Source organism: Equus przewalskii, chromosome X, assembly GCF_037783145.1.
Source record: "Equus przewalskii isolate Varuska chromosome X, EquPr2, whole genome shotgun sequence".
NCBI lineage: Eukaryota > Metazoa > Chordata > Mammalia > Perissodactyla > Equidae > Equus > Equus przewalskii.
The window spans coordinates 11,034,813-11,055,181 of NC_091863.1; the positions used below are offsets into that span (position 1 = coordinate 11,034,813).

Here is a 20,369-nt window from a genome sequence, read left to right on the forward strand (position 1 = left end):
TGACAGATTATCTACAAAGAAACAAAAATCAGACTGATACTTGATTTCTCATCAGCAACAGTTGATGCCAGGAAACAGTGAATTAATTTCTAAATGTGCTAAGGAAAATAACTGCCCATTTAGAATATTTAGTCAAAAGTTAAAGTAAAATTTTTTCGGGCATGTAAAGATTGATAGTCCATTGCTAATAAAAAACTACTAGACTACTTCACTAATAAATAAATGAAACCCAGAAAGAAGCAGAGGGATCAAGAAACAATGAAAAGCAAAGAAAGGGTAGGCAAATTAGTAAAGAGAAAATCTAAATTAATGTTGAGAGTAAGAAAAAAAATTAACAGGGCCAGCCCCGTGGCCAAGTGGTGAAGTTCGCCTGCTCCGCTGCAGCGGCCCAGGGTTTCACCGGTTTGAATCCTGGGCGTGGACATGGCACCGTTCATCGGACCACGCTGAGGAGGCGTCCCACATGCCACAACTAGAAGGACCCACAACCAAAAATACACAACTGTGTACTGGGGGGCTTTGGGAGAAAAGGGAAAAATAAAAAATCTTTAAAGAAAAAGAAATTAACGGTAATAATAGGAGTAAGGGAGATTGGAGGTAAAACGTTGCAAGGGCTTGTATTGTTCAGAAGGAGGATAGAGATATTAACTGCAGATTTTGGCAATTGTGACTATTTAAAATAAGGGTAACCACTGAGAGACAGAAATAAAATATATGATTTCTAAACCAGTGGAGGAATGAAAAGGAGAATGAAGAAAATATCATCTCTCCAGCAGGAAGCAGGAAAAGAGAAAAAAAGCAGCATAGTAACTAAAAAACACAGAGTAAGACAGCAGAAATAATCCCAGCTTTATAAATAGTTACCACAAATATTAATAGATTTATACTTAGCAGAGTAGACTTTAAAAATCTTAATTGCCTACTGCCTACAAGAGACTAGCCTAAAATAAATTAATGTAGAAAGGTTGAAAATAAAGAGATGGAAAAAGGTATACAAAACAAATACTAACCAAAAGTAATCCTATGATGGCTACACTTTTGTTAGACAAAATGTTATTTAGGGTGAAAAACATTAATACATTTAAAAAGTGATATTACTAGTGATAAAAGGAACCCTAAAAAAGAATAACAGTTAGGAACTAACAACATAAAAAGTATCTAACAGTATAGCCTTAAAATTCATAAAGCAAAAGCTCCCAGAATTGGAAGGGAAACTCAAGAAATTCACAAACTTGTTGAATGATTTTAACAAACCTCTTTCAGAAATACACAGAACAAGGGGCTGGCCCTGTGGCCGAGTGGTTAAGTTCACACGCTCCACTGCAAGCGGCCCAGTGTTTCGTTGGTTCGAATCCTGGGCACGGACATGGCACTGTTCATCAAAGCACGCTGAGGCAGCGTCCCACATGCCACAACTAGAAGGACCCACAACGAAGAATATACAACTATGTACTGGGGGGCTTTGGGGAGAAAAAGGAAAAAATAAAAAAAATCTTTTAAAAAAAAAAGAAAGAAATACACAGAACAAGCAGGCAGGAAATCCTTAAGATTTTAGGTTTTAACACAATGGACAAAGTTGATCATAGATGTATATGTACGTGTGTGTACACATGAGTATGCGTATGAGTATATGCTCACGTATGAGTATATAGAATCTCCTACCCAACAAATAGAGAATATATACTTTAGAGAATATATATTTGTGCTCTTGGAGCTGTTGCAAACATTCACCACATATTAAGTCATGAAGGAAGTCTCAGAAATTCCAAAGTAGCTAGATCATACAGGCCATGTTATCACACCATTAAGCAACTAACTTAGAAGTCACATAAACAGGTATTAAAAACAAAACAAATGTTAGGAAAATAAAATGACACGCCTCTAAATAACCCACGAGTTCACAGCTTCCCAGCAACGTGTGCAGTTCTTAACTTCTGCTAAATAACCCTTGGGTTGAAGAGGCTATCACAGTGGAAATTACAAAATCCTTAAAGCTGAGCAACAAAATATCTATAGTCTTAATTCGTTCATGAGAAAACAAGGCCCAAATAAAAATCAGCTAAAGATTCAGTTCAAGGACCTACAAAATGAATACAAGTAAATACAGGCAAAGTAGAAGGAAGGAACTAAGAGCAGATATTCATGGTATAGGAAAAAAGATAGTAGGTATAATAAACATTAGCTGGTTTTTTGAAAGGACTGGTAAAATAGACAAACCTAGGATGAGTGATTAAGAAGAAAGGGAGAGGGGCCGGCCTGGTGGCACAGCAGTTAAGTTTGCACGTTCCGCTTCTCGGCGGCCCGGGGTTCACCAGTTCGGATCCCGGGTGCGGACGTGACACTGCTTGGCGCGCCATGCTGTGGTTGGCGTCCCACATATAAAGTAAAGGAAGATGGGCGCGATGTTAGCTCAGGGCCAGGCTTCCTCAGCAAAAAGAGGAGGACTGGCAGTAGTTAGCTCAGGGCTAATCTTCCTCAAAAAAAAAAAAAAAGAAAAAGAAAGGGAGAAGGCAAAGACATATACTAGGAACAAAAAGCAGATATAATTATAGATGTGGTAGAGATTTTAAAAATCATAAGAGAATACAATGATCAGCTTTATCACAGTAAGTTAGAAAACAGATTGAGTAGAAAACTTTGTGGAGAAAAGAAAAGTCATCCAAAATTGTCTCAATGAAAAGTGAAAAACCTAAATAAATCAGTAACTATTAAAGAAATTGAAATGGTAGTCACAGATTTCTACCACTCTCACTGCCCTGCCATCACAAGGACACACATGAACATATAAGGCCCAAGAGGTTTTGTTAGACTCAGGAATGCAAAGATGATTCATAATCGGAAAATGCAGCAGAGGAATTTACCACATTAACAAAATGCTCTCAATGAAATTTTTGAATAGGTACAGTAATTCAACAATCAAAACTATATAAAAAGGTAAACGTTGAGAAGTGTCTTTTGTCTTTTATGCGTCTTACTCCCTTCTCCTCTTCCCTTTTTAGATAACCATATTTGTTTTCTGTTTCTTTTTTCTATATTTGTTTAAGCAAATACAAATATGTATGCATTAACAAAGTTAAATGATGGGAAATGTTTATTTCAGTAAAGACAGAAACCATGCTGGCTATAATTCAACTTTATGAAAAGCAAACAAAACTTTTAGCAAACAAGGAAAACATTCTTAATTCTAAGTGTATCTTCTAAAAACCTACAGTAAATGTCGTGTCTAATTGTAAAACTTCAAAATAATTCCCATAAAGTCAGGAAAAAGACAATGATCTCTCCATTATTTTTTCTGTAATTATACAGTATATAAAATAACCTAGTTATCAATATGGCAAGGAAAATAAGAGGTATAAGGTTTCCCAATTCTGTCATCATTGGTTCATAATAGCAACATGGAAATCTCTAAACTGCCTAACAATCTAATAGAAGAAATGTATGACTTTTTTCCTTTTATGGAGAATATTATAAAATGTTATTAAAGAACATGGAGAGAAGACCTGAATAGATAAATGGAGAGAGATCTTATCCAAGATATTATATGTCTTACATATCCAATGTATGAATCCAGCTCTTGAAGGATAGGAGGTGAAGCAGAAAGCGCCTCCCCTCTCTACAACAGACCCGGGGTCAGCAAAGTCCTGTTTCTGTACAACCCTCTTTCCAAGAATGGTTTTCGTATTTTTAAAGGGTTGCTAAAAAACAAAATAAAAAAGAATCAGTAACAGAGGTCATATGTGACCTTCAAAGTCTAAGATTTAGATATTTACCATCTGGCCCTTTATAGAAAAAGTTTGCCAACCCCTATATTAGACCAGTGGTCCTCAAAGTCTGGTCCCTGGACCAGCAGCATCAGCATCTTGTGGGAACTTGTTACAAATGCAGATTCTCAGATCCCACCCATGAATTAGACACCCTAGGGGTGAGGCCTGATAATCCCTGTTTTAACAAGCCCTCCTGGTGATTCTGATAGGTGCTGAAGTTTGAGAATCATTGCTATAGGTCAGTGGCTTAATCTGTCATAAAAGATCACCTGCCTGTCAGTCTCTCACCAAATAGCTTCACAGGAAAGTGGAGATACAGCGTTGGTTGTGGCCAATTAGCAGAGGATGGCCTTAAGAGAATACTTCATTTCAGCCTGATCACTCCCGTTGTTGGCATTTACAGTCTAGCCAATAGAAGTGGTTCATCCAGTACAACTGCTCTTCCAGGGCCCTACCAGGACGTGAAGTGGATCAATGCTCAGAGTCCTGGAGATATAAGAGATCCTAAGAGGTTTTAAACTACTATAATGTTTGATGGTTATATGTTTGCTGCTTTTGAACATTATAACACCCAGTTAATAACTATTCTCTGGTTTTCGTTATCAGAATACTTTTGTACTTTTTCAACCTTTATCTGAATTTTGGGCACATTTATAATAACTACAATATACTTGCAAGATTTTCTCAACTGATTATTGGTCAATTAGAATTTAGTCTTCTGGGCCGGCCTGGTGGCGCAGCAGTTAAGTTCGCACGTTCCGCTTCTCAGCAGCCCAGGGTTCGCTGGTTTGGATCCCGGGTGCAGACATGGCACCACTTGGCAAAAGCCATGCTGTGGTAGGCACCCCACATATAAAGTAGAGGAAGATGGGCATGGATGTTAGCTCAGGGTCAGTCTTCCTCAGCAAAAAGAGGAGGATTGGCAGTAGTTAGCTCAGGGCTAATCTTCCTCGAAAAAGAAAAAAAAACTAAAGAGTTTAGCCTTCTGTTTGTGGGTAGCATTCTACCTTATGTTAATAAAAACTCATTTGTATAATGTTTAAAATTTTCAGTGTCCTTGATCTTTGTAAGACTGTGGGTAGGTAGACCTTATCTTCATTTTACAGAGAAGAAAATCAGGCCCAGAGCGACTTGCTCAGTCTCCCTATACATAGTAGCGTGAGTCTTCTGATTCCATCACTCTGCCCTGTATTCTGAATTTAGCTGGAAATTTTTTCATACTTGTTAACTGTAAAATACAGTTTCTGACCTGTTGGTAATTTCACCAGCCGACAAGAGAGAAAAAGAAAAGTTAATGGATTTCGCTGGTTTATGGGTAAGAACTATATTCTCTTTATCTTGAAACAACAATTTTTAAAAAGTGTATGTGAGAGACAGTGTGAAGGGGTTGTGTGTATGCACACACTTGTACGCATTGAAGAGAGAGAAGGAAAGTTGAAAAGCTGAGAAAGAGAAGTCATCTTTACCCTGGAACATTTAGTACTGTCTGTTCCAGAGGTGAATCACTATGGCCATTTATCTTTAGTTCTTTCTCTGCCAAATTATAAACTTTACAATTTGTTTGGTGGCAATACATCTGTAAATACAAGACCAATTTACAGAGCAAAATTCATATAAGAAGAAATAAGTAGTAGAAAGAGACAATGAACTATAGGTGTACTGGTAGTTCATTGTTTCTTAACAAAGGAGTGGCAAAGGAGCTTTGAGCTATTTTGTAGAAATGCAAGGATGACGCTTAAAAATCCACTACTTGAGATTAATGTTGGTCTGTGATGAAGTTTTCACTGATCCACAGCAAGATGAGTGTAATAAGGACAAGGTACTATGAGAGTATATACATATGCATACATATCTGTGTATAAAACTAATCTCTTGGGGGCCAGCCCAGTGGCGCAGCAGTTAAGTGCGCACGTTCTGCTTAGGTGGCCCGGGGTTCCCCAGTTCGGATCCCGGTTGCGGACATGGTACTGCATGTCAAGCCATGCTGTGGCAGGCGTCCCACATATAAAGTAGAGGAAGAACATCAGGGCCGGTCTTCCTCAGAAAAAAGAGGAGGATTGGCAGATGTCAGCTCAGGGCTTATCTTCCAAAAAAAAAAAAAAAAAACCCATGAAAACGAATCTCTTATCTCTATGCTTTAATCATTGAGAGGTAAAGTTTTTCAAAACAATGTTCTGACATGGTGGGGGGTGCATGCACACATTCCTGTTTTGCTATCCTCAGATACCTTTTGAGTGTACATCTTTAGCTTCTTCCTTTAACGTCTGGACTTACCAAAGTACTGGTTTTCTGAAACTCCCTAACACTTGAAGGTTCAGTTTTCTGGCGGCTGTGTTTGAAAGCAGCATATTGTGTTGTCATAAGCACAGTTATTATTGCACTTGGCCTTGTGGTCTCAAGCCAAGTTTTCCTTAGCTTGAACGCTCAGTTGAGTTTCTGTTTCTTTCTCGGTCTCGTTCTTTCCCACCCCCTCTACACTCTTCAGCCCTCTTTGTCCTCTTCTGCTCTCACTTTTCTCCTGCCTCTGTCCCTCCTCGCCTACATGACCCCCTGGCCAATCCTCTCCTTCTCTGTCTTTTCCACCCTCTCTGTTTTCATTTCTGTCTAGGGGTAAATGTTTAACAACAGGTGTTTCATATGTAAGTACATTCATATGTAAGTACATGTTTTATTAGTAACAATAATTATTCATTTTAATATAAATGGAAATTTCTGATTTCAAAGATCTGCATCCCTAAAAGCTATCCAAGACCAGTTGGCTTTAAATTTCTTAGTAATGGGCACTGTCTCGTTTATGGTATTCCTAGTGGTAATACCAGCAGTGGTAGTAATAATGATAATAACAATGTTTTATTCTTACTATGGCTAATACTGAGTTTTTACCACTTGCCACATATTGTTCTAAGTAAGTGGTTCTCAGAGTTTAGTCTGCGGACCCTTGAGGATGCACAGGACTCTTTTCAGGAGCCTGTGAGGTCAAAACTATTTTCATAATAATACTAAGAAGCCATTTGCTTTTTTGAGTGTGCTGATGTTTGCACTGATTACACAGAAGCAATGGTGGGTGGAACTGCTGGCTCCTCAGCCCTAATCAAGGCTAGTGGTCATTGTAGTCTTCGCTGTTGGTGCTCGCAGTAAAAACAACAAAAATACAACCCACAAGCCAATTTTATTTTAGAAAGCCCCTGATGAAGCAGTAAATTTTATTAAATCTTGACCCTTTAGTACATGTCCTTTTAATGTTTTGTGTGACAAAATTGGAAAATACGCCTTAAATACTTCTGCATGTTTGAGTTGCCCGCTGAATGTCACATTTTTCATGGACCACCATTTTTATTTGAATGAACAACTGGCAAGTAAACTATGGTTATTCAGACTTGGGTATTTGGCACAAATTGTTCTGAAAATGAAGAAGTCAGCCTGTGATTTCAAGGAAAACACCATACTGGTCCAGTGGAGAGGACTGTCCAGTGGCCAAACTGGATGGTGCTTCTTCAGGGGACAGGGGCTCCGAGGGGCCCTCTGGATGCTAAATAGTGTAAACTCTTTTATATCCAACTCATGTTTATAAATTATAATCAAAGAAGAATTGTGCTTTCACTACTAATGAATTTTCAAATAGCAGAGCTAAAAAACATTTGCCAAGGTTTATCTACTACAGAAAACCACTCATTATATAAATGAGAAGAATAGAGCCCAGATATTGATAAGCAGTATCCAAGGTAACACTCTACAAATGCATGATTGATGGCCAATGTTATATTTGATAGTGCTTTAAACTTCCAAGTAGTTTCATATGTACATTTTTGTCTGATCCTCACACAACCCTGTGAGTATCTAAAGCAGCTTAAAGATAAGGAAATTGAGACTCAAAGAAGATCATTCTCTGAATGCACTTTATATTTTCCTGCCCTTTCTGCTATTATCTCTGAGCCTGAAATAAAGCAGATCAAATGGAGAGGAGATAGAATCTATAAAATTTGGCAACTAACTAGATGCAAAAAAAATGGAGATGAAGGAGCAAGGGAATTTCCTGAAGTTTTTTGTGTGGGCCCCTGAGAGGGTGGAGAGTACCATTAACCGAGAAAATAAAAATAGAGAAAGAATAGATTCAGTCAGCAAAGGTTTCCCGAAGGCCTTTTCATTGGCACTACTGTAATCTGCTTTGGGGGATAGACTGTGCTGTTACAGTCTCTATACGCGAAGATATGGCATGCATGCCAGTTACTTTGATTCAAGGGAAAAGTGCTAAGTGCCTTAAGAAAGGCTTAGTTTAAGTCCTGTAGTTGTTCACAGGAGGGGAGGAATTACTTCTGGGCTCAGGGAAAATTTTATGGAAGAGGAAGCATTTGAAAGGAGTCTTGCAGAATGGTAGAATTTGGATGTGCAGCGGTAGTTGTTGAGGAGACAAGGAAAGTTCAGTTACGAAAAATAGAGCAAGGCATGGAAGAAGGAATATCAGATATAGAGGTTGGTAAAAACATAGCATGTATAGGTGGATAATGAGAAATTATTATTGGGAACAATTATTCTAATAAATTATGGGAAATGTTGACTGCTGCATACATGGTCAGTTTTCCATTTTGTATTGAGTTTATTTTTTTAAATATTTGCCAAACAAATGTCTTTTTAAGTACAATTTCTTTCTTTCTTTACATATAAAATTTCAATTTTCATTGACTAGAGTAAGGATTTCAAGTTCAGATAACATAATTGACCTTCCCAGGTACTGGTTTATAGTTTTAGAGAGGGTCATGCAAAATATTTTACTATAGTCTTATTTTTTAAATCTGTGGTGGCTTATTTAAAGTAAACCTTCTATCTTTAGATAACTTTATTCTCCTCACACTTAGAAATTCCATCAATCCTTTAAATTGCACATTGATCTGAACTGTATCCCTATGTCTGTCTTTAAATGTCTTAGCTTTGTCTTCCAGGTCTTTCTTCTCTTTTGGCATTAGTGTTTGTTATTATTCACTACAGAATTTGTCTGACTTGGATATTTATTACTGTTTTTGCCCTAGATAAATCAGATAAATATGATCCACGTGATGTTGAAAGGCTACAGCAAGATGATAACTGGATTGAAAGTTACTTATATTGGAGACATAACGTTATAGATGAAACCCTGAAGATGCTTGATGAGAGTTTTCAGTGGAGGAAAGAAATGACTGTCAATGGTAAGCTTTTCAATTTAACCTTGACAGTATACTATCTCTGCATAAATGTTACTGTTTTACATTTATCTAGTAGTATGTTTGCAAATATTCTTGGCAATCTTCATAAACACCAGAATATAATGTTGTACAGAGACCCAGTAACACTTTGAAAGGAGCATCTTATGAATAAGTCTTAAAAGTGGTATCACTCATGGGGAAATCAGATCACCAGGGAGCAGAATCACACTCAGATTCTTCACTCACAGCAGAGTCTCTTAATCTGTGCTTGTTTAGTTTGGTACCATTAAACAATAGCAAGATAACATTTTCACTACTAGGCCTAGATGCTATTTGCCTGTTTTTCTCAGTTGGTACCTTATGTCTTTCTCTATCCCCAGAGTTTCTTGTGCTAATAAGTGCTCCATATAGAATTACTAAATGAATGGGGATCCCTTAAAAAAACAGACTTATCCCCAAGGATGCCTATGACAGTCTTCTCTTAACTTCTTGATTTCAAGGCCCAACTCTAAATTGAAATTTTCCCCCAAAATGGAAGTTTTAAAACTTAGAGGGGTTTTTATAATAGTCTTCAAGTATATGAAGAACTCTTCACAGGAAAGGTTACCCATTATGTCTCTCCTCCTAAAAATTTAACAGGAAAAACTGTCATAACTGCTGGTTTAGATGAAGTAGAAAGAAGGGTTTCCTGACCTTCAGGATTATAAACTCTGGTATGACTGAGTCTGGAGACTTTTTACAAAATAGTCAACAAATAAATCAAGAGCAGATACTCTCTCCTAGTCTTCAGAGTTGTAGAAGGAATCCATTAGAAGGAGAGTATTTAAAAATAATTTGATTGAAAATATAAAATCTGTGGGTAATTTCAACAGTGAAGCATTTATTAATCAAGCAAAGAAATACAATCTGATATTTATAGATCATTAAAGTGGAGAATAAACTTTTAAATTCAACAATAGTTTTTTCTTACATACAATTGCTAGTTTATAGTGGCATCCAAGCAGAGGTATGATAAAAGGTGGGTGGGGAAGGATAAATCTTTGAAAGTTCTCAGGGAACCATGTGAATGAAACAAAAGCTTTGGCATTTCCTGCCTTGCTCTGTTGATTCTCGGCCTCACTAGAGACTGGACAGGCCCTTTTTTGTTCCTCCTGCTAAAGGATCTAGCATTTATCTTGAAATATTTTCCAGCTTCCCCAAGATTATAAAATGTATTAGACTACTGAATATCAAACTTAGTAGAAAAATTGTACTTTACTAGACAAATCATAGTGATTTCTTTCATCAATTCTGAGGCTGTAATATAGATATTTACTGGCATGGTCTCTTGAAATTGTCCAATAATGATAATATTTGTTTGCAAGTCATTACTTGAAACACAACCAGAATATGAGAATGTATCCACAAAGTAATGGCTGACGTGTAAAGGGAAATGAGTTTTTTCCATTTCTCTCATCCATGTCTTTATGTAGTTTGTTTACTTAGTAAGAAACACCATTTTTATTGCCAGAGGTTCAAATATGCTTTATCTGTTTTTATATCAGAAACACTATATAATATTAACTTTTACATTGTAAATTTTCTTTTTAAAAGGCCCCTAAGTTACAATTACTAATCAAAGTTTATCACTTTTTAGACTTGACTGAATCATCCATTCCCAGATGGTTATTGGAAATTGGTGGTATTTATCTCCATGGTTATGACAAAGAAGGCAACAAGTTGTGTAAGTATATTTAACTTATGTACTTGCTTTTCAAGATTTTGAGATGTAGTTATCTATCTCAGCTGAATTAATGATAGGCAGAACTTTCTCCATGTGGACCACATGTCAAGTTTCTGACAATTGGGAATGGTTAGGGCCATCTTGACCAGCATCAGATACTTAGTTGTACATACTTTTTGCATTGTAATAAAGTAGGCAGTAAAAGCAAATGCCACATCCTGTAACACTGCCGAAATAATGTAATTCAGAGTCATCATCTTCTTTCTAATTTAATGATATTAAAATTCAACCCAGTATTTTTATGGAAAATCTTTTGACAGTTGCTAATGGTTGCTAAATGGACTTTTTTCCTTTCAAGTTTCCCATTTCTTCCTTAATCTGTGTGATAGCAGGAGGAACAGTCATAATCATTCCTGCTGTCCCAGTGACGCCCTTGTTACTCCTCTCTCCCCTTTGCCAAAAATCCAGTTTGGTTTGTACCAAGGCTGGGACTTGACAGGAGTGTCAGAGCCCGGTCTCGAGCAGACATCCTGCCAAGGCAGTTTCCTACACGGTCAGTGCCTGCCTTGCTTGCCCTCTGTTGTGGCCTGTGGTCCGTTCCTGTCCCAAGACTACTCTGTCAGCATTTTCCTCTTATTGTCAGCTCCTCCTTCTCAATAATCTTTTCTCCTTTCTCTTGTTCTATATGTCCTTTTCATGGGCTTCCCAGGCTTCATTCCTTTCTTGGCCTCTTGCTTTCCACCTGATACTGTCTCTGTGGGTGATCTCAAGTACATTGCTACCTTCAGCTGCCTCCCCTGAAACAGTGGAGACCCCACATCATCCCCAGGCTGTATGCACATACATACCCAGCTACCCACTGACTGGCCCCGCAGGATTGATTGTCAGCCGCATTGAACACAACACACAGCTAAACTGTGTCCCACCACCTGCCCTCCTTCTGTAGTGCCCAGCTCAGGCCCACAACCATTGGCTCATTCATCTGACATAGCTTCAATTTTAGCCTCTTCTCTGTTCTCACCAGCACTTCCTCAGTTCGGTGCCTAACTACCCCTGTGCCTTCCCAGGCCATAGCCTGTCGGGTTTCCTTCTCTGCCTCTTCAGTCTCCCCTCTGTGCTGCTGCCAAGAGATGTTGTAAATAGGAAAATCAAAACACCTTAGCATTTTATTCAGTCCTTCAAGCCCAGCCTTGTCTATTTAGCTTCTCCTCTCACCACTTGTCTCATTTTGTCTTTGCTGCCACCACTCTCAACAGGTTGCTATGCTTCACCTACGTGCACGACACCCACTCAGGCCTCCGTCATGCCTCTGTCCAGGCTTTTCCTCTGGATGGAACATTTTTTCTAGTGCTTGACAGACCAATGGCTTTCATTTTTGTTAAGCACACTCAAGAGTACTTTTTAGGTTATTGCCGAATGTTGTCTATTCACCCGTATTTTCTTTTCCCCCTTATTTACTAGTGAAGTTTGTTTATGTCCTAAGGGGAAAAAATAGTTTACCTTTCTGCTACTCTTTAAGGTTCACAAGTGCACACTATTTCTCGTTTCAAAGAAGGAAGAGATGTTTTTAATCTGAGAAACAAAGTGAATTATAAATGAAGAAAAATGTCAAGAGAAAGGAATGATATGTGTATAAAATAATATTATAATGCTATAAATATTTTTCTTATTTTTGGATAAGTCTGGATCAGGGTGAAGTATCATGTAAAAGACCATAAAACCATGTTGGACAAAAAGAAGCTTATCGCATTCTGGTTGGAACGTTATGCTAGAAGAGAAAATGGGAAACCTGTAACAGTGATGTTTGACCTGTCAGAAACTGGAATAAATAGCATAGTAAGCATTTTTCTTTGTATCATTGTTTATCATGTTGTTCTTCCTCTCTTCTGTCCTGCCTGTCACCCCTCCCTCCTACAACCAAATACTGCTATAAAATTGAGCTAACCAAGTTATGTTTGGGATTTATGTTTGTCCCCCTGCATTGTGAGTGAAGCCAAACATGGAGTGGGATTTGCAAAGAAATAAAGTTGTTGTAGTATTTGACATTGAATCTATAGATTCCCTAGAAATGTTCCTTGTCTAATACACAGTATGTAGAGGTAGGAAGTCAAGGCTGGCAGGGTAAGGTAGAGTGGTAACAGTAAACTTTTCTGTTAAAACTAATATCCTACAGCACTTAACCCTGTGCCTAGCACACAGTAATACACTAAATCAATATGGAGTAAAGTAATGTATGCTCTCTATTGTACCATTAGATTCGTACCATGTTTTGCAGTTGCGAGATGTTCACTTGAGTTTTGCTCTCAACAGCACTTTGTGATCTTGTTGGGTTGTTTTTTGTTCTTTTTTTGTGCTTTTTTGTTTGATTTGGTTAGTTTTGGAAACTAGTTTCCTTTAGGTGATTTTTGCCAAGCTTAAAATGTAAGTAAAACCTACCAGTCTCTAATTTGGGCCCTTGTGACCTTAGTGGTAACTACAAACCCTTCAGTAGCATGGGGCTCTGTGGGCACATTTATTAGAGCTATTGTCTCTACATTCAAACCTTGGCTAATTCTGGCAGCAGTGAAATGACATTCACACACCTGGCTGGGACAGTGTTGAAACCTTTTTGAAAATCCACTTGGCAGAGCATGTTAAGAACCTTAAAATGTTCATATTCTTACTCTTTGCTTGCTAACTCACTTCTGGAAATCCATTCTAAAAAAATGATTCTGTGTCAGAAAAAGCACTGTGCACCAAAATGTTTTTTAGTGTCATTTAAAATAGTGAAAAATTAGAAAAAAATGTAAATGTCAACACAGGGAAATTGTAAATTATGGTATGTGTAATTGATAGAGTATGTGTGCTATGTAAAATGGTGTTTATAAAGAATTGGTAGTAATATTAGAGAATACCTTTTTTTTAATGAATAATGAAAAAGGCGACAGGATTACATCATAGTGATACCTAGCCCAAAAGAAAGGAAACCTTACACATTAAAAAAAAAAAAAAACAGGCTAGAGAGAGCTGCTGGAGAGAACAAGAGTGTTTTTGGATGGTAGAACCACAGATTTCTTTTTTTCATCTATCTCTATTTATATTTTAAGAGTCCATTGCCCTGGATTTTTTCAATCTGGTTTCCATGTCAGTGAGTTTCAGATTACAAAGTAAATCCTTTTATACCCAAAATCTAAATCAAAATGCCTAGATAAATATCCCATAAGAATAAATCATGGTTATCCTTTGTGTATGATAGTTTTCTAATTATTAATCCAGAATCATGAAAAATAAATGTTAATGTTTTCTATTGCCAAATATAGAGGCAAGGAATTGAGCTGATTGTTTTCAAGCTACTTATGTCCTATCTCATTATCTTTTACTTATAAATAAGGTTTATTTGCGTTACTGAGTATTTAAATCATTGTTTTAAAATACCTGAATCTTAGTTATTTTTATATATGATTCACACAGGATTTAAGTTGGCTTATAAAGATGTATACAGAATTGCAAGGCAAAAATTTTTTTTTAATTATTTGTTAGAGTTGAGCCACTAATTTGACTCTAAGCGTTCAGCTGCCTGCCTGAAAGAAATGGAATCATTTAAAATTATTCATGGGCCATACTTTAAAACCAGTATCTTAGGAGAAATATATCCATTCCTGATACTTGAACTGGAGAGAAAAGTCTTTCATAGGTCCTCAAAGGGAGGACATTTTACAAGATAATGAATAGCACCCTTGAAAACATCCTCACAAAATGTAGAGCAATAAGTTTCATGGAGCTTTTTTATGTAGTACCCACAATATGCATACACACTGGCATCCTGTCAGATCCACTTGAATTAGCAGTAACTTGGGATTTTACAAGCAAGGCTATTCAATTAAATAAAAGATGAAAACAAGAATATTGGACAAAGCCTTTTTAGACAAAGTCTCTGGGGGCCACAGATTATATACTAAGGTAACCAAATTTTTATCCAACTAGTTATTTTGAGATATTTCTTTGACTTTTACGTAACTGCAAATTGTTAAACTCTATGCAGAGTGGATATGGTGATTAGTTATAAAGGTATTATTATATACTAGGATTTATCCCATAATAAATACTTAAGATAGTTAAGGATGCCTACTTTCAGTTTACTGGAGTTAAAGATGCTGCAACTCACATGCTAGGAATGACTTTATAAGATGCCTGATCAAGATTAGTAAGTCAGCCATGGAATGACATGGAATGAAATGACCCGTGTCAATGGTAACCCTAATAACCTAATTTCATGTTACTGTGTTCAAGGCAGTAGAACCAACAGACAGCTATGTTTATAAAGGCTCCCAGAAATTAGAGTCAATGAATAACACTGGAACATAAATTTTAAAATTCTAATTCTACTTCTAGCTCCCTAAATAAGAGGAGAGAAGCTAGAAGTGAAGTAGATACAGCAGGCCAATATGATCAGATTAACTGTTGTGTAAAAAGATTAATAAAATATATTTTATTGAGGCTATTATGAGGTATAGAAATTAGATTTAAAAAGCAAATATACCAGAATTTATATACATGTGTATTATCATTCCAAGTAGTCAGATTGTAAACTGTATACTTGTTTCAGTAATTCTTTAAATTTTCAGCAGATTTTTAGAATTTCTCAGCAGGGATTGCTTTTAGATCCATTTTATAATGCCATGTTACCTTTGCAGCCTCAAGCATCTAACTAGTTTGAGGTAACATGAATCATGTTGTTTTTTTTTTTAAAGATTTTACTTTTTCTTTTTCTCCCCAAAGCCCCCTGGTATATAGCTGTGCACTTTTAGTTGTGGGTCCTTCTAGTTGTGGCATGTGGGATGCCGCCTCAGCATGTCTCAATGAGCAGTGCCATGACCGCGCCCAGGACTCGAACTGGCGAAACCCTGGGCTGCCGCAGCGGAGCACACGAACTTAACCACTCAACCACGGGGCCGGCCCCAACCTGAATCATGTTTAAGCATCTGATTTCTTTAACTCAATTTTAGGACTGATTATTATAAGTAGCTTAATTACTTAAAACCTTAGTTCCTGGGAATATAGATATTTATATATGAGCTTATTTTTTGAAGAATTTAATAATTTTCTCATTTGTATTTAATAATTTATCACCTTTAGAAATGTACAATTTAACAAAAATTTAAATGTATAATCTTTATTTTAGGACATGGAGTTTGTACGCTTTATCATCAACTGCTTTAAGGTTTATTACCCTAAATACCTCTGTAAGTAACTTACTTCTTTATAAAAATATAATATATAGAAACTGTAGACAATGTCTGAGAATTGTGGAGCTTTATATTATTATAGACTCTAATACCTGAAACATTGTTTTATGATGAAGAGCTTAAATGTGTTCATAGAAATTTAAGTGCTTGTCCTAGTAGGTACAGGGGAAATTTTTCATAAATAATCATTGTCCTTTACAGTTAGTTTTTAGAGTTTAAGTTCTAAACTATATACATGGCATCCTGTAACACACAGGGACATAAAAACACCCATTTATTTCCAAGATTATCCCATTTTTACTCATCTTTAAACTGAGAAATTCATTTACAATAATATTTATTATGTGGAACTGCTTACATGCAAGAAACATATTGATGAAGTATACTATATGTTAAGCAATATCATACATAAAGTACACTGTGTTACTAATTGCTATTTAAAAATTGTCGTTAAGAAAACACTTGACTAGAGCGCACTACATTTGAATTTGTCATTTGGAGTTTATTTTTAATTGTGATTCTTCCAGGAATTACCTGAATGAAGAATTCCTAAATTTTACGTATTCATTTTTGACTTATTGGATTTATATGATAGTTTCCCCCTGGGGAAATCAAGATGCCATCCCACATAAATATTTTTAACTTCAGTGAGTTGAAAGTGAAAAGACAGACAAGAGGCAACAGGGACATCAGAAAGTGGAAACTCACAGATATGCCTGGGCACACCCCAGCAAATACCACAATGAGGGTCTTTGGGTCTCGTGACTCAGATGACACTAAACCATAAAATCCGCAAATCATCTTACTTTGGCATGCTTTCACATTTTTATTAATGTGAAGTGAGGAACAGACAAAAAGCATGGCAGATATTGAGGATCATCAGTTTTACCCCTAGTCGTATGCTCTGATGTCTTCAGAAAGAGTATTCATGAACGTTTTTAAGCGTAGAGAATGTCTAATTTGGGGAACCTGTAGGATCTGCCCTTCCTTCTGAATTCTTCTTGGAGCTAGCATGTACCCTGATTCATTAAGGCTTGCTGAGCAGTGCCAGTCAGTGGTCAGTAGGGAATCACTACTACGTGTTATTAGCTTATTTCTCTTATGTTCAAAATGCACATAAACTATCCACTTGTTTATTGAAATATCTAAAAGAGTTTGTGAAGAGCCATTTATAAATAGTATAAATATCATTATTACCTTATAGAACACATCCAAGATTCTTTTGAGGAAACTATTAATAAACTCATGGGTCTATATAAAGATGAATTGGGACACTTCATTCCAATTAACTAGAGATAATGAGAGATAATGTATATAGTCTACCTATATAATGTAGTTTCGCAGACAGTGAGTTTTGTAGAATCTTAAATTATGCTTCGAAATCTGTCATAAAATGTAACTATTAATTTCTTAAAATATTGAGTCCAAATCCTTTCAGGCATATCCTAGATAAAGAGTGAGGTGTTAAGCACCAGGGTACTTCTTTGCAGATACCTTGTTCTTTACATGTACTTTACTTGTCCTACATTGACATAATTATTTTAGGAGGTTCTCTGCTCAGAGAAGAATGAAATTGCATTTTGATTCATGTGGAATAGAAGAATGGATTGGATATCAAAAATTCCCTTTGTTGTTTCTGTTTCTTTCTCATGATTGTTAATAGGGCTGTTTAATATCTTCATCTAAGTATGCAAATAATACTTCTGTATACTTTGGAATTATTGGCTTCCTCGGGCTCATAATATTAAAAGTAGAAATAATTTTTGTTTTTTTAAACATAATTAAAAATGGGGGGGGCAACTGTGAGAATGGTTTAACATGTAATCTCTAGAAAATTATAATTCAAACTATAAATTAGATGTTGAAATTGTTTTAAAGTTCAGTGGACTTCAGTGCTAAGTTGTAAACGCTATGACGTGCCATATCCGAAGACTCTACTAACCCACTTAACTATTTTCTTTTGTGCCTTTTTGCAAACAACAAAAGCAATAAATGAATAAAAGAACAGGCTATTTGCCTAAGGACAGTGATGGTGCATTATTCATTTCCCACAAGCCATCCTCCTGGGTGGGCCCCTCACAATTATGAGAAGTTAGTTTGGTTCTGGCACCACTCACCCTTCATTCAATTAGAACTGAGTCAACCAGCTGAGTTTAGAGTTACATTTAGATTACCAGATTTTCTAGGCCAGGTATAAATGATATTACTATAGTGGTACTAAGTCACATTCAATGAATTTTTTTTCATCTTTCAGCAAAAATGGTGATCTTTGATATGCCTTGGATAATGAATGGTGAGTATATTACTTATACTTTCCTAAAACAAAGTGCCTGATTTCCTTTTTGCCAGTTTAGCCATATTTCTATGGTTGTTTAAAAAAATGTTTATATTGTGCTTGATATGTACTCTTAAGAGGCTGGAGCTAGAACACTCGAAGTCTATTCCTAAGCAAACTGGGCTAACATTCTACCCCCAGGCTCTGGGGACACCCATTAGTCATCTCTAAAAACAGCCTCAAGATGTTCAACCATTCAGGTAAGCTATAGCCAGAAGCCTCAGTTTGTCACCCCTATATGGGGTATGTCACAGAACACAGGCCTTGGTAGACTTTCTCATGAGCTTCAGGTGTTGAGGAAGAAGGTGGGATGAATATGAAATTTACTCTAAATTTCTGTAGTCACATAACTCTTAGAACAGTCGTTATATATTTTTGGTAAAAAAATTTTTCGAAAACATTGAAACACACTCTTTTTCAACTTTAATGTGATTGTAAATTTAGTAGTATTTTCGGAATGTTCATTTTCATTTGTTTGCCAAAGTCAGTCGTTACATAGAAAGCAATACAGAAAACCAACAAAACCAAAACTTGGTTCTTTGAGAAGTTCATTAAAATTGCAAACTTTACCTAATCTGATGAAGAAAAAAAGAAAGATTCAAATTATTAAGATCAAGAATGAAAGAAGAGACTTCACTATTGACCTTACAGTAATGAAAAGGATTATAAGGGAATACTGTGAACAATTGTATGCCAGGAAATTAGATAACCTAGATGAAATGGACAAATTCCTAGAAAGACACACACTACTGAAATGGACTCAAGAAGAATCTGAATAGAAGTATAACAAGAGAAATTGAATTAGTAATCAAAAAATTTCTCACAAAGGAAAGCCCAGGCCCAAATAGTTTCACTGGTAAATTCTACCAATCATATAAAGAAGAATCAACACCAGTCCTTTGCAAACTCTTCCACAAAACAGAAGAGGGAGCACTTCCCAACTCATTTTATGAGGCAAGTATATCCCTAATAACAAACATCACAGGAAAAGAAAACTACAGACTGGTATCCCTTATGACTATAGATAGAGCAGCTCTCAATAAAGTACTAACAAACCAAATCTAGCAGCATATAAAAAGGATCCAAGTAGGATTTATTTCAGGAATGCAAAGTTGGTTCAACATATGAAAATCAGTCAGTGTTATCCAACGTATTAGTAGTCTAAAGAAAAAAATTACATGGTCATCTCAGTAGACACAGGAAAAGCATTTGATAAAATTCTCTACTCTCATGATAAAAGCACTCAAGAAACTAGGAATAGAAGGTGCAAAGAGTTGGAACAACTGCAAAGTTAGGGGACCACCGTAATCCATATAGGACTACCCTCACTTTTCACACTAACTGTAAGTTCAAGAAGTTCCCAAAACCACCCTCAGGTTCACTAGAATGACTCAAAGAACTCGCTGAAAGCTATATATCACTGTTACTGTTCATTACAGGAAAGGATTCAAATTAAAATCAGCCAAGGGAAGAAGAACATAGGGTAGAATTCAGGGAAGTACCAAATGTGGAGCACAGTACTTTTCCAGCCTCAATTGGTGGCAGTACCCCTAGAGTATTGCCAACCAGGCAAGCTCACCCAAATCTCAGAGTTCAGAGCCAGCCCTGATGGCCTACTGGTCAAAGTTCAGCATGCTCTGCGTCAGTGGCTTGGGTTCAGTTGCCAGGAGCAAAACCACACCACTCATCTGTCAGTAGCCATCCTGTGGTGGCGGCTCACGTAGAAGAACTAGAAGGACATACAACTAGAATGTACAACTATGTACTGGGACTTTGGGGAGGGAAAAACAAGGAGGAAGATTGACAAGAGATATTAGCTCAGGGTGAATCTTTCCCAGCAAAAAAAAAAAGGATTAAAAAAACATCTCAGTGTTCAGAGTTTCTACCGGGGCTTTGGTACATAGGCCTGACTGATTGATCACATGGTTGATATCAGTCTCCAGTCTCTCCAGAGGTCTGCTGATACTGTGTGACCCAAAGCCCTCACCGTAAATGATATTGTTCCAGTGTGTCCCGAGGTCCCCAGGCAAACAAAGACTCTCCTATTAGGCATGAAGATTACCTCCTAGAAGCTGAGGGCAAAGTCTAGACCTTTCTTTGAATAAGGTTAATTCTTCACAGAAGAGAACTTCCTCAGCCTGATAA

General features: G+C 36.8%; 1 protein-coding gene across 3 annotated transcripts in view; it reads left to right on the forward strand.

Annotated features, from left to right (window-relative positions):
* The window catches only part of MOSPD2 (motile sperm domain containing 2), a 60,329-nt gene that overhangs the window by 8,841 nt on the left and 31,119 nt on the right, over nucleotides 1-20,369 (forward strand). For all 3 annotated transcript variants that reach the window (XM_070603735.1, XM_070603736.1, XM_070603737.1), the window contains 5 exons: nucleotides 8,789-8,944; nucleotides 10,578-10,664; nucleotides 12,346-12,500; nucleotides 15,826-15,886; nucleotides 18,144-18,182. In XM_070603735.1, the coding sequence (XP_070459836.1) occupies nucleotides 8,789-8,944; nucleotides 10,578-10,664; nucleotides 12,346-12,500; nucleotides 15,826-15,886; nucleotides 18,144-18,182 (498 nt within the window). The remainder of the gene's footprint in view (nucleotides 1-8,788; nucleotides 8,945-10,577; nucleotides 10,665-12,345; nucleotides 12,501-15,825; nucleotides 15,887-18,143; nucleotides 18,183-20,369) is intronic.